The sequence below is a fragment of the Nyctereutes procyonoides genome, unplaced genomic scaffold (assembly GCF_905146905.1).
Source record: "Nyctereutes procyonoides isolate TBG_1078 unplaced genomic scaffold, NYPRO_anot_genome, whole genome shotgun sequence".
Taxonomy (NCBI): Eukaryota; Metazoa; Chordata; class Mammalia; order Carnivora; family Canidae; genus Nyctereutes; species Nyctereutes procyonoides.
In genome coordinates this window covers 3684987-3702843 of record NW_026575043.1, presented here as the reverse complement: position 1 = coordinate 3702843, position 17857 = coordinate 3684987, and the positions used below count along the sequence as shown (strand labels likewise).

At 44.4% G+C, this 17857-nt stretch overlaps 1 protein-coding gene across 5 annotated transcripts in view; it reads right to left on the bottom strand.

Moving 5' to 3' along the window:
* Positions 1–17857, bottom strand: part of KIAA0319 (KIAA0319 ortholog) — a 101513-nt gene that overhangs the window by 45827 nt on the left and 37829 nt on the right. For 4 of the 5 annotated variants that reach the window (XM_055323039.1, XM_055323040.1, XM_055323041.1 and 1 more), the window contains exons 3-4: positions 12752–13491; positions 1591–1780 (exon numbers count right to left, since the gene is read on the bottom strand). In XM_055323039.1, the coding sequence (XP_055179014.1) occupies positions 1591–1780; positions 12752–13491 (930 nt within the window). Of the gene's footprint in view, positions 1–1590; positions 1781–11407; positions 11487–12751; positions 13492–17857 lie in introns of those variants that run through there. The other variant, XM_055323044.1, reaches the window with a different exon arrangement.

Below are 17857 nucleotides of genomic sequence, written 5' to 3'. Positions count from 1 at the left end.
CCAGGCTGGTTTCCTTTCCAAAATACCACACAGTTCTCTTCTGCCATTACCTTTCTCTGTACTCATGCTTAGGGTAAAAGTAATTGAACAAGGCAGAGAGGGCTATCCCCAAAGCATGTCAACCACAGAATGGCTTTGGAAACAAGGTCTCTAGTACCTCCTTTATTAGTAAACCTAATGGGAGCTCATCAGTGCCTGTCATGATCTCTGCAACCCCTGGGTTCCTTCATGACATCTTTCTACCTGGAAGTATTCTTTCTGTCCCTCAGTGCATGCCTCCTCTTGATGCCCTCCTCTCTGGCAAGGCCACTCAGCCTGCCCCATAAGTTCCTTTGGGTCTCCCAGCTCCTTATGTTAAGACGTTCCCAATGATCCTCCTGAGGCCTCTCCCCAGCTCACCCATTGCCCTCCCTGGAAGGTCCCATGTGTGCCCTACACCCTCACTTATCACCTCTATGCTGATGACTCCCGATCCTTTATCTTCATTCAGCCCATTGGTCATCTAATGTCCAGTCCCACACACTCATCTATCTCAGAGTCCCCTGTCTTTCATCCTGCCATTGAGCCATTCATCAAATCCTAATGATTCCAGCCCCCAGACATCTCTTGAATGTTATTTCTCTCCATCCTTGCAACCACTCCCTCTAGTCCTTATGGATCTTCTTGTCTCCACTCAACTCCATATTATTTTCTTGAAAACACATCTGATCAGTTTGTTTTCCTGCTTAAAATCATTCAGAGAGGGGCACCTGGGTAGCTCAGGGGTTGAGTGTCTGCCTTTGGCTCAGGGCATGATCCTGGGGTCCTGGGATCAAGTCCCACACTGGGTTCCCCACAGGTAACCTACTTCTCCCTCTACCTGTGTCTCTGCCTCTCTGTGTGTCTCTCATGAATAAATAAATAAAATCTTTAAAAATAAAATCATTCAGAGATTCTCTATACTTACCCAATAAAGCATAAACTCCTTAGCACAGACTGCAGATCTTTCAAAATCTTGTCCTGCTTACCACTCTAGATCCATACTTTCCCTCTCACTCACATGATTTGTTCCAGCCACACTGACTTCCTAACAGCTCTCCCAAAACGTCACACAAGCCCTAGTACTTCTGTTCTCTTGCACAGGCAGTGGATGAGGTGATGGCTGGGAAATGCTGAGCCCTGTACTCAGTAAGTGTTCACTGAACAGAATTATCATTATGGTTATTACACACTGTGCTGCCTTGACCTGAACAACACACCGACCCCCATTTTTAATTGGCTTGCTGTATCCTGGCATTATCACTCTGGAAAGGCTTTCCTGGCCTTCAAAGGTCAAGCTGGGTTTCTCCCTCCACTCCCACAGCAGCCTGTCCCAGCACTTACCACATGATACGAAAACCCTGTTATTCTTATTTCCTGCACTACAGATCACTGAGGGAAAAGACAATGTCTGTTCATCTATTCATTCCTGGTGTGGAGCACCATTTCTAGCACTGGGGAGAGGCTTGAAGATGTGCCTGGAGGGAATGAGCAAACTTTATAAAGTTGTAGCTACTCTACTCCATAGCATGATTTGTACTTTTCTCCCAGCTATACTGTTCTTATAGTTACCTGTCCCAGGAGCAGTGGGCGGAGATTCAGGTTGCTGGGATAGGGTAGGCTCAGCAGGGACGAGGCTAGTGGGAAGGGTCATGGCACCATGCTCTGGGCGCCACGTGGGGACTGTGAGAGGTGGGTTCTCCTCTGTGGAGGCTGGGCTGAACTCCAGTCTGGCTGGAGGATCATAGGACAGCATGAGACCCTAGGAGATCAATCACAAAAACACATTGTTACCAAAAAAAAAAAAAAAGCAAAAAATGGTTGACCTCTTTGAGCAACACAATGTCACTGATCTTTTACATAAATGAGATTTGTGGCATTCAAAATACCGTATCTAGGGACGCTTGGGTGGCTTACCAATTGAGCGTCTGCCTTCGACTCAGGGAGTGATCCCAGAGTCCCGGGATTGAGTCCCACATCAGGTGCTTTGCAAGGAGGCCGCTTCTTCCTCTGCCTGTGTCTCTGCCCTTCTCTATGTGTCTTTCATGAATAAATAATGAAAATCTTAAAAAAAAAAAAAAACTCATATCTAGTATCACAAAACACTAGAAGTCTGGACCATCTCTCTCTTTTCTTAAGATTTATTTATTTATGAGAGAGAGAGAGCATGTGCACACACACATGAGTGTTGGGGGTGCAGAAGAAGGAGAGAGAATCTTAAGCAGATTCCACACTGAGCACAGAGCCTGAGGCAGGCCTGGACTCCAGAACCCTGAGATCATGACCTGAGCTAAAACCACGAGCTGGACACTTAACTAAGCCACCCAGGTGCCCCAAGACCACTTCTCTAAAATAATCTCTCTGCTACCCATTAAAAATTTAAGAAAACGGGGCACCTGGGTGGCTCATTGGTTGAGTGTCTGCCTTCAGCTCAGGTTGTGATCCCAGGGTCCTGGGATTGAGTCCTGTATCAGGCTCCCTGGAGGAAGCCTGCTTCTCCTCTGCCTATGTCTCTGCCTCTCTGTCTCTCATGAATAAATAAATAAATAAATAAATAAATAAATAAATAAATAAATAAATAAATAAATAAATAAAATCTTAAAAAGAAAAAAAGTAAGAAAATTGTAGGTTGGACAATTATAAGTGAACATACACATGCCATCACTTGAGATGAAAAGAGAAAATAACCGTAGTAAGCCCCCAAACTAGTAAATAAGACAAAAACTGAATCAATCAGATAATTCAACAACCAGGCTTCTAGAGTAAATGATATCTATTTGTACCCTCTACTGAGTATATATTGTAACAGGAAGTTAGAGTAACAGCCAACTTAGTGTTTTTGTTTTGTTTTGTTTTGTTTTTTAAAGATTTATTTCTTTATTTGAGGTGGAGTCGGGGCAGAGAGAGATGTGGAGAGAATCCCAAGCAAGCTCCATGGTCAGCTCAGAGCCTGATGCAGAGCTTGATCCCACAACCCTGAGATCAAAACCTGAGCCAAAATCAAGAGTCAGACATTTAACAGACTGGGCTGCCTAAGCACCACAGCCAACTTTAAGTTTTTAAATTGAGTATTCTGTGCCATAGAGGAAAGTCTCATAAAATGATAATAAAATGCTCTTCTGAGCCTCATCTGCCAGTGGGCCAGGTGAGTAAAAGTCATGCTCAGGACAAAGAAGACCCAAGGGGGAAGGTGCCATGAGAAATCCATAGAAAGAAAGCTATAAGTGAAATGTAAATCAGGGGATGCCTGGATGGCTCAGAGGTTGAGCACCTGCCCCTGGCGCAGGGTGTGATCCGCGGTCTCAGGGTCTCAGGATTGAGTCCCACATCAGGCTCCCTGCCTAGAGCCTCCTTCTCCCTCTGCCTACATCTCTACCCCCCCCCTCTGTCTTTCGTGAATAAATAAAATCTTAAAAAAAAAAAAAACACCTGGTAGTGGGTTATAGGAAAGGAAAAATAATTTTTCTTCTGCCCTTCTAGTTCTTTGGCTGAGACCACCACTCTCCAAATAAAAAGGCAGATTAACAGAAGAAAAACAAATTTAATTATGTGTATACAAATGTATGTGCAGGTGCTCCATAAAGATAGGAGATGCAGAGGAATGACCAAAACAAAATATTTAATATATTTTAGACAAAGAAACAATAGATTTGTGAAGAATTGATAAGACAAAGGGGTTTGAACTTCTGATAGTTAGTGGTGAAGAAGTAACAAGGTTATATAGTCTCCTCTCCCCCAAATCCCTGTCTCTGGTGACATGCCTCCCCTAAATCCCCTCCAGGTACAGGGAGGCTACCTTTCACATGAGAGACTGCTCTCCTGCTTTCCAGGGGACAAAAGCAGATTATCCTTCCTGCACCGCTGCTTCTTAGGTGCCGTGTTTGGGGATGACAATCTGAACCCCTACAGCGTCTACCATAATTTTAAGATGCTTGGTTTCTTTGAGGTTTCAGACATCAAGGTTTGTAAAGTGCATGCTGATATAGGAGACCTCACTGCATCTGTGCTGAGAACACTATGAGGTTCAGAATCCCTGCAAACCAGAGCTCCAGAACAGGTGTTTGCAACATATTATAGTGGAACCTCTGTAGAGGCTGCTTTGGGGCAAGCAACTTGACCATCAGAAACCTGAGAAAGGTAGCAGGACTCACAGTCACCCCAAACCCCTGTCGGCTGATATCCATAAGCCCTAGATGACCAATGGGCTACTTACACCCAAACACACATACCAAATGGGGAACACTGCATGCATCCCCCATGTCCTCACCTTCCCACATAACCAGCCCCCACCACTGCCTCATGGCAGTCCTCTCTGCTTTGCCATCCTGCCTGCTGCTCCCTTGCAGTGTATTCAATACACTACTATCTCCTTTGTTCTGCCCTGGGTGAGTTCCTCCACCAACCATGCCACCGGCCTCCAGCCTATATCAGCTTGCCCATTTGGTGGCCCCCTCCCTCACCCATCCGATCAAGAGACCCCACAGCCTCTGTAAACTCCACAAGATAAACCAGATTTTTTAGTTTGAGAGTCTTGAAAAACTACTACCAAGATGAAATAAAAAATGGTCTACAGACAGTGGTAGGAAACATTAGAGTGCCTCTCCAAGGGTTCACAGCCACCAGGTCATGGCTGATGGGATGATGACTGCCCTCGTGCCTCCTGTGCAGACCACTTGCTTTCCCACTATGTGGCCTCTCTGGGTTGGATGGGAATGCCAGGTCTCCACTCACCCTTGGGCCCTGCCTCCATGAGCTCCAGAGAGAGCTCCTCGCTGAGCTATCAGTATGCAGGTCCTCCCTGACACACCCCACCCAGAGAACCTGGATCCCCCACGGAAGCCATGGGCACCCTCGCCCCCCATTTCAGCCTTCAGTTCACAGCCTGGCTTGGTCAACAAGAGTCTCAGATGCCTCCTTTCTTTTTTCTACTCTAACTACTCTAAAACAACTTATCAAAAGTCTGGTCTTGCCCACTTGAAAACAAAACTGTAGGAAACATCGTTTATCCTCTACAAATTTAATCTGGATTTGTTTCAAATTTCTTGACTGTGTCCTATTCAGTTTATTTTATGAATAATGCTATGTGTCTTTCTATGTACAGATATTTTTGTTCCTATTGAGTAAACTTAGAGGTTGAATGGCTGGGTTATATGCTAAGTCTATGTTTATCTTTTTTTTTTAAGTTTTTGCTTTTTTTAAAAAAATTTTTTAAAGAGAGAGCGCTTGGGTCACTTGGGTGGCTCAGTGGTTGAGCATCTGCCTTCAGCTCAGGGCGTGATCCTGGAGTCCTGGGGTCCTGTGTTGGGCTCCCTGCTTCTCCCTCTGCCTGTGTCTCTGCCTCTCTCTCACTGTCTCTCATGAATAAATAAACAAAATCTTAAAAAAAAAAAAATAGAGCTTGCAAGAACAGGGGAGGAGGGGTAAGGGTGGAAGGGCAAAGGGAGAGGTCATCAGAATCCTAAGCACACTCTATCTCAAAGCAGAACCCTGGGCGGGGCTGGATCTCATGACCCTGAGAGATCACGACCTGAGCCAAAATCAGGAGTCTATTGCTCAAACAACTCGCTCAAACAACTGAGCCACCCAGGTACCCCAAGAATTTCATAAAATTTCTAGAACGCTTGTATACAAATACAACATAAAGAAAGCTTAGTATTAGTTAGGATTTAGTAATACTTCCCATGCCATTTAACACATCAAATAAGCCTAATTAGTTAACATCTCCCTTCTATAAAGAGGAAGAATAATTTTTTGGCATGATTTTCCAGGGACACTGGAAAATCTGAGTTAATTTGAGGTAAAAAAGGGATGCCTGGGTGGCTTAGCAGTTGGGTGTCGGACTTAGGCTCAGGGTGTGATCCCGGGGCCCAGAGATTGAGTCCCAAATTGGGCTCCCTGTGGAGCCTGCTTCTCCCTCTGCCTGTGTCTCTGCCTCTCTCTCTCTCTCTTTCTGTCTTTCATGAATAAATAAGTAAAATCTTAAAAAAAAATTGAGGCCAAAAGGATTGAGAACTTGATATTTGAAAGTTTGTCAGAAAATGTCAAAAGGTTTTAAAACACATTCAAATATTAAGTGAAGTAATACTTAGTAATCCATTTACCATAGTAGCAATTAAACGATTCCTAGGCAAATACAGAAAATTAAAAACAAAAACACCTTACCTCTTTTAATAGAGAGGATTTGGCTTTCTTATGTAACCGAAACACCTGATCAGGAAATTATTTTGACAAGATACAAGATCTTTGTTTCTTCTAGGCAGATTACTGAGAAATGTAAAGGAAAACCTTTCATAATCTCTTATCAAGAGCAAGCCAGTCATCTAAGAAACCTTTGTCCTTTCAACAAAGAAAAAATCAAATTCTAATTTTGCACTAATTTTACTTAAGATATTAAAACTCATTTAATTAGATTCATTCTAATCTTAGTCCTGATCACAGATAAAATTCCCTGCCCTTTTATTTCTAGTAATACTCCTAAGTAGCTTCTAATTTTAATCATGTATCTTTTTAACCCTTTTCTCTAAATTTTTCATGAAAATGAAGAAAGCAATTACTAACTTTTACATTAGCATCCTGTTCTTTGCTTTATAACTTCTAGAAACATGGGCTTTCTCATAGAAAATTTCTTAGTGTGGGATAAAATTTACTTAGTAATAGACCAAAATACCTTTAATCCTCCATGAAAGGAAGAAAAAATGGATAAACCTGTGTTCTGTAGTTAATGTTTCAGTATTTTACCTTATTAGGAAGTGATCTGGATGGTCGATAAATTCAACTTAATTCATCACTTAGCAAAACTTTAAGGCTTCAGGTTACAAAAAAATTTGGAGAAACTGTTTTAAAAATGCACCTAAAACCTTTTTACCTGATTTACATCTATTTAACTTACTTGTTCTTAACAAACTATGTTTACATTACCTACAAAAACTTTATTAGATACTAGACAACATCAGTCATCATCCTGGGTTATTTTTCTAGCTGATGGAATTTGTTAACAGAGATGTCACAGGTTGGCTAGATGATTAGTAAACCCAGCTGGAATTCTATTGCTGTTACCTCCAAAGATATGTCTGCTTTCAAGAAACCAACAAACATAAACTAGCTTTTATATTAAATATTTCCTAGTTCATATAAACCTGAAAAACATTTGAGTTAGTTTCTATTATATTTAATTTAATTTATATAAGTGTAGGGGCATCCGGGTGGCTCAGCTGGTTAAGTGTCTGCCTTTGGCTCAGGTCATGATCCCTGGGCCCTGGGATCGAGCCCCACATCGGGCTCCCTGCTTTGGGGGAAGCCTGCTTCTCTCTCCCTCTGCCTACATCTGCCCCTACTTGCTTCCTCACTCTCCGTCAAATAAATAAAATAAGATAAAAAATTTATATAAGTGTTTGTTTAAGCCACTTAAATAAAACTCTTCTACAAATTAATTTGGGCATTGCCATCCAGAGATAGAAACTACCACACATTTATGACATACACGTGCAAAGATACATATAAGCATAAAGACAGAAGCAGAGACTTCGTATGTGTTTTTTAAATATTTTATTTATTTATTCATGAGAGACACAGACAGAGGCAGAGACCTAGGCAGAGGGAGAAGCATGCTCCATGCTGGGAGTCCGATGTGGGACTTGATCCCAGGACTCCAGGATCATGTCCTGGGCTGAAGGCAGACACTTAACCACTGAGCCACCCAGCATCCCGTATGTTTTGTTTTAAAAATTTAGCCATTATTGGGCATCTGGCTGGCTCAATCAGTAGAGCATATGATTCTTGATCTCAGCCGGGCATGGAGCCTACTTAAAAATAAATGAGAAACGCCTGGGTAGTTCAATGTTGAGCATTTGGCTTCCGCTCAGGGCATGATCCCGGAGTCTGGGGATGGGGGGTTTGAGTCCCGCATGGTGCTCCCCGCAGAGAGCCTGCTTCTCCCTCTGCCTATGTCTCTGCCTCTCTCTCTGTGTGTGTCTCTCATGAATAAATAAATAACATCTTTTTAAAAAATGTGTGAATGAATACATATATATATATAAATAAATATTAGCTATGTGACAGGATAATATACATTCACTCACCATGAAGTAAAAAGGTAGAAAGGTCTTTTGAAATTTAGGGCAATGAAAAATCCTTTGGATTTTTATTTTGGATAAGTTTATCTGCTCAGATGGCTAAAACTTTCTCTATCAATATTTGTAGAGAAATCACGTGATTTTTCATTGACCCAAATTTCAAATGACCTTTCCCTCTTTTATTCTTCTGATAAACATTACCTCACCAAGGGTACCTGGGATGCTCAGTCTAAGCTTCCGACTCTAGATTTGGGCTCAGGTGGTGATCTTAGGGGTCCTGAGACTGAGCTGCATGTTGTGGGGCTTCGTGCTCTGTGAGGGGGTCTGGCTTGAGATTCTCTCTCCCTCTCCCTCTGCCTCTCCAGATCCTGCACATGCGGCCTCTCTCTCTCCATCTCATTCTCTCTCTCCCTCAAATAAATAAACCTTAAAAAAAAAAAAAAAAAGAATACCTCACTGAAGTTTGTAGAACATTTGTATCTCAAAGAGACAGTGAAGGAATGTTCTTTTAGGAAGTTTTTAGTAAGGACAAACATATTTCTGGTAGCACCGAATGACTCCTTGGGCTCAAGAGGATTCCTAGAGATGATGCAAAAGATATCTCATTTTTATTTTTCTGTAGGGCACTACAGAGATCTGAGAGAGCTGACCCTGGTATAAACCTTACTTTGAGCCAGCTCCTGCTTTTTCCAGGATTCTACTACAGGTATCGAGTGGGTTTTAAAGTGGAGAGTATAGCTAAGGCACTTACCAGAATTTAGCAAGGTTTTTTTATTAATTTTAATTTTAGTTTCCCCTTGGCCATTTCAAGGGAATAAGTAAGAATTTACCCGAAAATCCCTCAGAGTCTTGTCAGTTCTGAAGGGGTCCATACAGGTATGTCTGTATGGATATCAAGTTGGCAGACTATTTATAGGCTTGATTCACAGTCTTTTCAAAGTGCTCAGCTATGGTCATGAACAGTGGTCCCCCATCCTATTTTCTGCCTTTTTATCAATCCATTAATCTCAGAAGGTAATATATGTGTTAAAAACTTTGGAGGATCCTCCCTGGACTTAGGAAATTCTTTATGGCATCTAGATCAGCCTTTGAAAGAAGAAATGAAAAGTACCAGAAGAGGATACTATGACTTCAGTGGTCAGATTTTTAAATTATTTTTTAAAGATTTATTTATTTAGGGCAGCCCCAGGTGGCTCAGCAGTTTAGTGCCACCTGCAGCCCAGGGTGTGATCCTGGAGACCCGGGATCGAGTCCCACATCAGGCTCCTTGCATGGAGACTGCTTCTCCCTCTGCCTGTGTCTCTGCCTCTCTCTCTGTGAGTGTGTTTCTCATAAATAAATAAATAAATCTTTTTTAAAAAAGATTTATTTATTTATTTGAGAGCAAGTGTGTGAGCAGAGGAGTGGAGAGAGAGGGACAAAGGGACTGCAGTGAGTGCAAAGCCCAAAACGGGGCTCATTCTTAAGGTCCTGAGATCATGTCTGAGCTGAAATCAAGAATCGAACGGTTAACCAACTGAGCCACCCAGGCATCCGACTGGTGGTCTTATTTTGAAAGAGAACTGTTTACAGATGCCTGGGTGGCTAAGGGATTGAGCTCTGCCTTTGGCTCAGGGTATGATCCCGGGGTTTTGGGGTTGGGTCCAGCATAGGGCTCTCTGTGGGGAACCTGCTTCTCCCTCTGCCTGGGTTTATGCCTCTCTCATGAATAAATAAATTAAAAATCTTAAGAAAAAGATAACTGTTTAATAATAATTCTTCAAGTGGAAAAGCAGTCCAGAAGATTGCCAGAATGGATGTTAGACCAAGGAGGGTAGAGGGGAAGCTGTGCGCAGTCATGTCTGTCTCATAGTCTTTTGTTGTAGGATACCTCTTATGTCGTTAATTTTCATATTAGCCTTTTAAAATGAGTCTTTTAATGAAGCTATTTGGGAATTTTGAAGGTTTTTGGAGACTTCCAAAAATAGGTATCCCCATTCTGCTTGTTTAATTTGGGAATCCTTGCTGCCAAGTGCACTTTTTTTTTAAAAAGATTTTATTTAGTTATTTGAGAGAGAGCGAGCAAGCGCACACAAGTAGGGGGAATGGCAGGCAGAAGAAGCAGGAGAAGCAGACTCCCAGCTGAGCAGGGATCCTGAGGCAGGACTCAATCCCAGGACTCTGGGATCATGACCCGAGTCCAAGGCAGACGTTTAAGTGAGGCAACTAGGCACCCCCATGTGCATTTTTTAAAAATATTTTATTTATTCATGAGAGACACACAGACAGAGGCGGAGACACAGGCAGAGGGAGAAGCAGGCTCCATGCAGTGAGCCCGACATGGGACTTGATCCCCAGGTCTCCAGGATCACACCCTGGGCTGCAGGGGGCGCTAAACCACTGTGCCACCAGGGCTGCCCACCCTGTGCATTTTTTAAGTGATCTTATTTCACTGGAACATTTCTCATAATGGCCATTGTGATTCTAGGTTGTTTTAGTGAGATTTTCCATATGTATAGATGTCTGTAGCTTCTTAGGGACTGTAGTCCTTAGGATGAGTGAGCAGAGAAGGCCAGCTGAGGACAAAACACAAGCTCACACCCTGCAAGCTCCGCACCCCCACTTCTGGGTGGGGTCAGTGTGACACTCCTCCAGGAAACTCCCTACCTTGCAGAGGGAAAAACCACCTCCTCTAGAATTTGCCAAGCCCTCCAGTATCCTTAGGTTCTCTTTAGCATATGAAAGCCCTTTTGAAATCTCTCTTTTCCTCCGCTCCTCCCCCAACTCCCAGGTATATAATCAGCTATCCCTCACAAGCCTGGAGCAGCAGCTCTTTCTGCTGGCGGGTCCTGCCCCCACGCTTTCATAAAAACACCATTTTGAACCAAAGACGTCTCAAGAATTCTTTCTTGGTCTTCGGCTCCAGACCTCATTCCACCAACTGCACGAACATTCCAAAATTATATCACTTAGACTAAAATAAGCAGGTGTATCTAATGCTTTAGAATTTAGAGATCCAATTCTTTCAGCCACCCTTCATCTACAACAGAACCAGACAAGGAAGTGCACGCCTTAATTTAGGGGTAGTAACCAGGTGCTATTACGGTGTCTTGGCCAAGAAAAGTCCTGTGCACACCTCCAAAATTTCCCACCGTGGAGCCAGGGACCGGGGAAGGGGTTGAGCTAAGCCAACCTCAACAAATGAGTCTGCAGCTGCCACTGGGCCAGAACCACAGTAAGGGTTCCAGTCAAATGGGGGATTGTGGTTGAAACTGCCAGCAGTTCCTGATGTGGAGAACAAAGGCAAAAGAAATTTAGATAAAATTTAATGTCCTTACCTCTTGTAACCTCTGGACAAATACTTGAGGCTGCGACTAAAACATTTCTCTGGAAACTCCCAACTGTCTTAATGTTAATCCTTTGCCAGAGGCAAACAGCAATTTTATCTTGACAACAGCTAGACCTCCAGGATCTTCTAAATCTTCTTTAACATACGAAAATCCTTTTGAAAACTTCCTTTGTCTCTACTCTGCGATTTAAAAGTAACTAATTCCTCCTCACAATCCCAGGGCAGCTCTTTCTGCCCAAGGGTACTGTCCCTGGGAGCTTTAATAAAACCACCTTTTTTGCACTGAGAATGTCTCAAGAATTCTGTGTTGACTGTTCACTCTCTGGCCCCACATAAAATCATTTGTTCCCACGGTGGAGCTAATGACTCCAAACAAACGGGGAACTCTGGAAAGCAAGAGATCCAGAGCTCATTGCAAGGAAAGCAGAGACCAGAACCTAGGGGAGCGTTCCTAGGGCAAAGGCGAGAAAGAACGCAGAAAGGGGTTCTCGGTGCCATGGCTGTGTTTCAGCTGTGTTTCTGGTCACCTGGAATGCCTTTAGCAGTGTACTTCACATCCCACTGTGACTGCTGCCAAATCTGTTAATTCACAATTCTGGCTCCCGGCTTGCTCAGGCAATGACTACTGATCTCAGGATTGTGAGTTCAAGCCCCATACTGGGTGTAGAGATTACATAAAAATAAAGTCTTAAAAGAAAACCCCACAATAATTCAATTGACTCGGTTTTTGAGATCTAATTGGCCTTTTTTGAATCAATTGAACCATTTTCATGAATGGGGCAGCACCCTATAGAAAGGACCTCCACTGGGCTAGGGAAAGGAAAAGTTTTTCAGCACAAGATAAAGCAACTGTAAACAACAAAAAAGGGATTATTTCCAGGAAGGTCACCTCCCTTTGGGGAACTAAATGGTCTCATTCATGGATGACCTCACAAGTGCAAGCTGGGAAGTTCCAGAATGATCCATTAATACTACCTCTCTGGGGAAGGTTGATTTGCAAGCCCTGGTTTGCAGAAGTGGGCCTAGCACAGGTGACTCCACCAGGAGCCTGTGGGTTTTCTATGTAAAGGTGCGCTGTGCAGATGGGCCAGCTCCCCTGAAATACTGGGAGAGGCACCCGAGGGAGCAGTGCTAAGTCATCACTAGGTGGCTGACTTGTGAGGGCAGAAATGCTGTTCGTTCTTTCCCACAGTGTGGTCCTGACAGCTCGGCAGAGAACGAGGTGTGGTGTCACCTGGCAGCTCTGAGGGCTGCCCTCGTAGGCCTCAGACCTCCAGCCCCACACAGGCCTTCTCATCTGGCCCCAGCCCCAGTCTCCAGCAATCAGGCCCACCTCTTCTCCAGAGCTGCTGCTGGGCTGTTCCTGGAGCGGAAAAGTCTCCTTTCCCCGCACCTCTCCTGAGGGTGGACTTGTGACCAACGACCTGCTCTCTGAGGTGTGTTTCAGGGCCGGAATCCAGGCCGACCCATTCGGCTGATGGGGCGCGGGCTCCCCCTGCTTCTCTGCGGCTGTCGGACGGCTGTGTCCATTGGAGGAGGTGCTGCCCGCCGGGCCTCCGGAGTGCAGGTCCCCACGGGGGTCCTGGGCTCTCCCTCTGGGCTCCTGCTGCCGGTGGGGCTGGACAAGGTCTAGTTCGGGCTCCCTGTAGTCCGCCAAGTACCTGGCCGGCTCCTCGGGGGTCTGCTCCTTGCCTAGGAAGGGCAAGTCTTTTCTGATGTCCTCCGGAGAGTCCCCCCAGAGTCCCGAGGGAGAGCCCCTGGCCTGCAGCATCCTCCCCCCGTAGTCCAGCAGTTGTGTTGGCCTCGGGGTTGGCCTGAGCACAAAGGTGAGGTGCGACCTCACCGAGCCCGTCTTCTGGGGCTCGCAGTTCTCAGGGTGTGGGCAGCTCAACAGGTAGCAGCGGCCTTCAAACCACCAGGCCAGGTCACAGCTGGCCAGATCACAGCATGCGGCTGTGCAGTCTGCCACGGGGATGGGCTGTGGCACCCGCATGATTCTGGTTGTTTCCAGGTTGGGTGAGACAATGGCATTGTCGAACGTCCTCCCCTCGCTGCATCGGCTCCGGGTGCAACCTGCAAACAACGCAGCCTCCAATGAGGAACAAAACCACCAGCAGTTTGCACAGACAGTGCCCTGTGCTATCTTACAATCCCTCTCTCCCCACATCGGTCCGGACACTGGTCCTCCCATCCTTCCACCCCTGCCCCACTATCCTGACATTCCTTCCCCTGCCCACCTTCCACCTGCCTCTTCATGTCCTTTCACTTAGCACAGAAGCATTCTTCTCCATCTGTGTACTGCTTTTACGTTACTGATAACATGTTGCCCCTCACCCAAAATTCAGTCACAAAGGTTTGCTTTAGGAACACCGTATCACGGCTTCTGTTAAGCCGATTTTTTTTTTTTTAATTTCACAGGTTATTCTGAAGATAGGCCAATCAACGGGGAAAACATCAAAGGAGAGAAAAACTTGCCTGCAGGACAGGTCTAGAACAACTAGCTTTAATCAGATTCCAAATAGCCACCAGTGTCTCCACTGGGCAAACAGGGCAGGTGTGAGGGTGGAGCTCCCCTGCAGACACCCAGTGGGTGCAGGACCACAAAACAACGGCAGTCCACGACAAAATGAGAGAAATCGAGACTTTCAGGACCTTCTGCTGCAGTCTGTCATTTCCTGAAATCCAAGGGCAGAGTCACTTTTCTTCTTTATTTGTTGGTAGAGATCTCCTTCCTACTGAAGGCTCATCACTGACACTGTTTTGAAATTACTGTTACTTTCCTCCTACTGACAGAGGGCATTTCTAACTGGAGGTAAGAGAAATGGTTAAATACGGCATAGGAGTCATCTTTATTTTTACCTGTATACACATGATCATCGTTATAAATTTTTAAGAATTGTTTGATGCCAAACACTTATTTACTCAATAGGAAAGTCTGATTGGCCCAATATAATAAGAATTAGATGTAATAGATATGCACCTTTCCAAATGAATAAGCTTGCAACCAACTATTTTAATTCAACTGAAATGACAGTTTCTCAAATGTAAATCTACCTAATACTTTTAGCCTTTTACTTTATAACAAAAAACTTAATCTTGGATATGGGTGGGGGGGGAGAACCCTCCAGCTGTACATAAAAAAGTAGTGTCTCCAGTTAAAACCAAGAGATGGGGCAGCCCTGGTGGTGCAGTGGTTTAGCGCAGCCTGCAGCCCGGGGTGTGATCCTGGAGACCTGGGATTGAGTCCCACGTCGGGCTCCCTCCCTGCATGGAGTCTGCTTCTCCCTCTGCCTGTGTCTCTGCCCCCCTCTCTCTCTGTCTCTCATGAATAAACAAAAATTTTAAAAAATAAAAATAAATAAATAAAAATAAAACCAAGAGATGATAAAGGATATATCTTGGACTCTCCCCCTCTGCTCTCAAAAATGTTGCCTATATTTGTAAAGATACCACTACATCTCTGAGTGGCCTTTAAATGAAGACCCAAGCTAGAAATTTCTTTCAAACACACATGGTGGGATGTGCCTTAAATTCCCTTGAAAAACTGTTAGGTCATCTTTTGGACAGTGTGATGTATAGAAACTGCCATATTTCATTTCTGGCGTTGGCCACAAAGCAGCTCAAAAGCCAACTTGTAAAACTGTCAGAAACCACTGTACAGGGACACCTGGGTGGCTCAGTGGTTGGGCGTCTGCCTTGGGGCCAGGGGATCAGTCCCACATTGGGCTCCCCGCATGGATCCTGCTTCTCCCTCTGCCCTGTGTCTCTCTGCCTCTTTCTCTCTGTGTCTCTCATGAATAAATAAATACAATCTTAAAAAAGAAGAAGAAACCACTGTACAGAAAGAAGGCTGTGATCCTGAAGCAAGCAAATTGTTTCAGTGGCCAAGGAGATCTTTCCATGGCAGAAGCCTTCATTCAGGTAGAGACTTCCACATATTTCTGGGGTAGATCAATCCTTTGTTCTGCAAAAAATCACCTGAATGGTCCATTTGGACTGACATACCATATGCAGAGATCTCAAAGAAGTTTGAGAAGGTTTCCAACAACTCACCCATTCTTCTGTGAGCCAAATTGCCATAATTACTTCAGACTCTATCAGACTCCTTCAACAAAGCTCTCAAAAAGACCAGAGGACACTCACCCATGTTTGTACCTTCTACATAGTCCCAGCCCAATCTGTGAACATAGTGTGGAGGCCGAGAAAATTAGGGCCATTCCACTTAAAGTTCAGCGTTAGCACAAGTACAGCCATCCCAGGCCCCTGTGAATAAGAGCTGAAATTTACCTTACTTCAGTTAGAGGAAAAAAACAGATTAGAGCTTAACGCCCTAGAAAGTCCTATATTAGAATGAGAACAGAGCCCAAGCCAGTGCCAGGAAGCCCCATATTAAAATGAGAATAGAGCTCAACTCCCTTGAAAGCCCCATATCAGAATGTGAACAGAACTTGAGAAATTCCTCCACTCCTTCTGGAGGTCCCCTAGACCAGCCCTTCCAAGTCCCTGCTCGGGGGTCCAAGTCCCCGCTCCGCTGTGTTGGGTATACTTGGATCCAAGCTTGAGCTCGTAAATAAACCCTCGTGTGTTTGCATCGGTGTCGACTCCTTGGTGGTTTCTTGGATTCGCAATCTTGGGCACAACAATAGTAGTGCCCAACAATCCATGATTGTTGATACATCAATGAAATCATTGGTTAACATTTTGTCAAAGGTAAAGAGGACAGAGAGGGAAGACAGGCAAGCTACAAATAAACTTACTAATAAAGAAATTAAGAATTTAAATAAATAATTTATATGAAGAATTTATGTTTTTGAAAGGGAGAGACAGGGGGAGCACAAGGGAAGAGAAGCAGAGGGAGAGGGAGAAGCAGAATTCCCACTGAGCAAGGAGCCCTACACAGGGCTTGATCCCAGGACCCTGAGATCATGACCTGAGCAGAAGGCAGATGCCTAACTGACTGAACCACTCAGATGCCCTAGGAATTTTTTTTTTAAGATTTTATTTATTTATTCATGAGATAGAGAGAGAGAGAGAGAGAGAGGCAGAGATATAGACAGAGGGAGAAACAGGCTCTATGCAGGGAGCAGCAGACATGGGACTCAATCCAGGGTCTCCAGGATCAGGCCCCAGGCTAAAGGTGGTGCTAAACCGCTGAGTCACCTGGGCTGCCCAGGAATTTTTATTTTAAATTATTTTATTTTTAAAGGCTTCTTTTTTTTTTTTTTTTTTTTTTTAAGATTTTTATTTATTGGGATCCCTGGGTGGCGCAGCAGTTTGGCGCCTGCCTTTGGCCCAGGGCACGATCCTGGAGACCCAGGATCGAGTCCCACATCGGGCTCCCGGTGCATGGAGCCTGCTTCTCCCTCTGCCTATGTCTCTGCGCCTCTCTCTCTCTGTGACTTTCATAAATAAATAAAAACTTAAAAAAAAGATTTTTATTTATTTATTCATGAGAGACATACAGAGAGAGAGGCAGAGACACAGGCAGAGGGAGAAGCAGGCTCCATGCAGGGAGCCTGACGTGGGATCCCGGGTCTCCAGGATCAGGCCCTGGGCTGAAGGCGGTGCTAAACCGCTGAGCCACCCGGGGCCGCCGAGGAATTTTTAATTAATGGAAAAATCACAAGAAAAATCACAAAAGGAATGAAAAAGTAGGGATTTAAAAAAAAAAAAGAATACTCAAACATTAGTACAGTAGGGGGATTGGCAGGGCTTTTTCAGCAATAGAACTCTCTGAGGTGGCTCCTGTGTACTCAACAGTGCTTATAATTTAGCTGCTTCAGACACTTGAGCCACAACTGCTAGGCCTTCTGGAGCAGTATGTCTGGATGCAGAGAAAACTGCATTTTAACAAAGGTCACTGTTAGGGTTAAAAAGAAATGGGGAAAAAAAAAAAAAGAAATGGGTCCCAAACAGAATTACTTATGTGAAGCCCCACTGATATTGCAACTGCAGATCCAGCCTCTTCCAGGAGCACAATCTAATCTGTCAGGAGTGTCCTGATCCTACTCCTGAGGTCTTCTGCATAAGATTCCCTGCCTTCCTGGGAAGATGACCTTGCCTCCTTCTGCCTATAAAATTCTGACATTTTGTACAGCTCCTTAGAGTTCCCTTCTACCTTCTAGATGGAATGCTGCCCAATTCAGGAATCCTTGAGTAAAGCTAACTAGACCCTTAAATTTACTCAGTTGAATTTCTGTTTTGTTTTAACACAGGTAAGCCTCACTATGGCTTCACTACACTCTGATAATCCAGGACATAAAATCAGTTTTCCTGTCCATATCTCCATCCTCAGTCCTTGGTAAGTTCAAAGGGGCCCTAACTGGCCTAGCCAGGAAACAGATCACCAGCACTGCTGCTCACAAGTGATTTCCTATCATGGGTATGTCCACAGTAAGCAAGCAGAATATATGAAAATAAAGATTTATGATATAAGAGA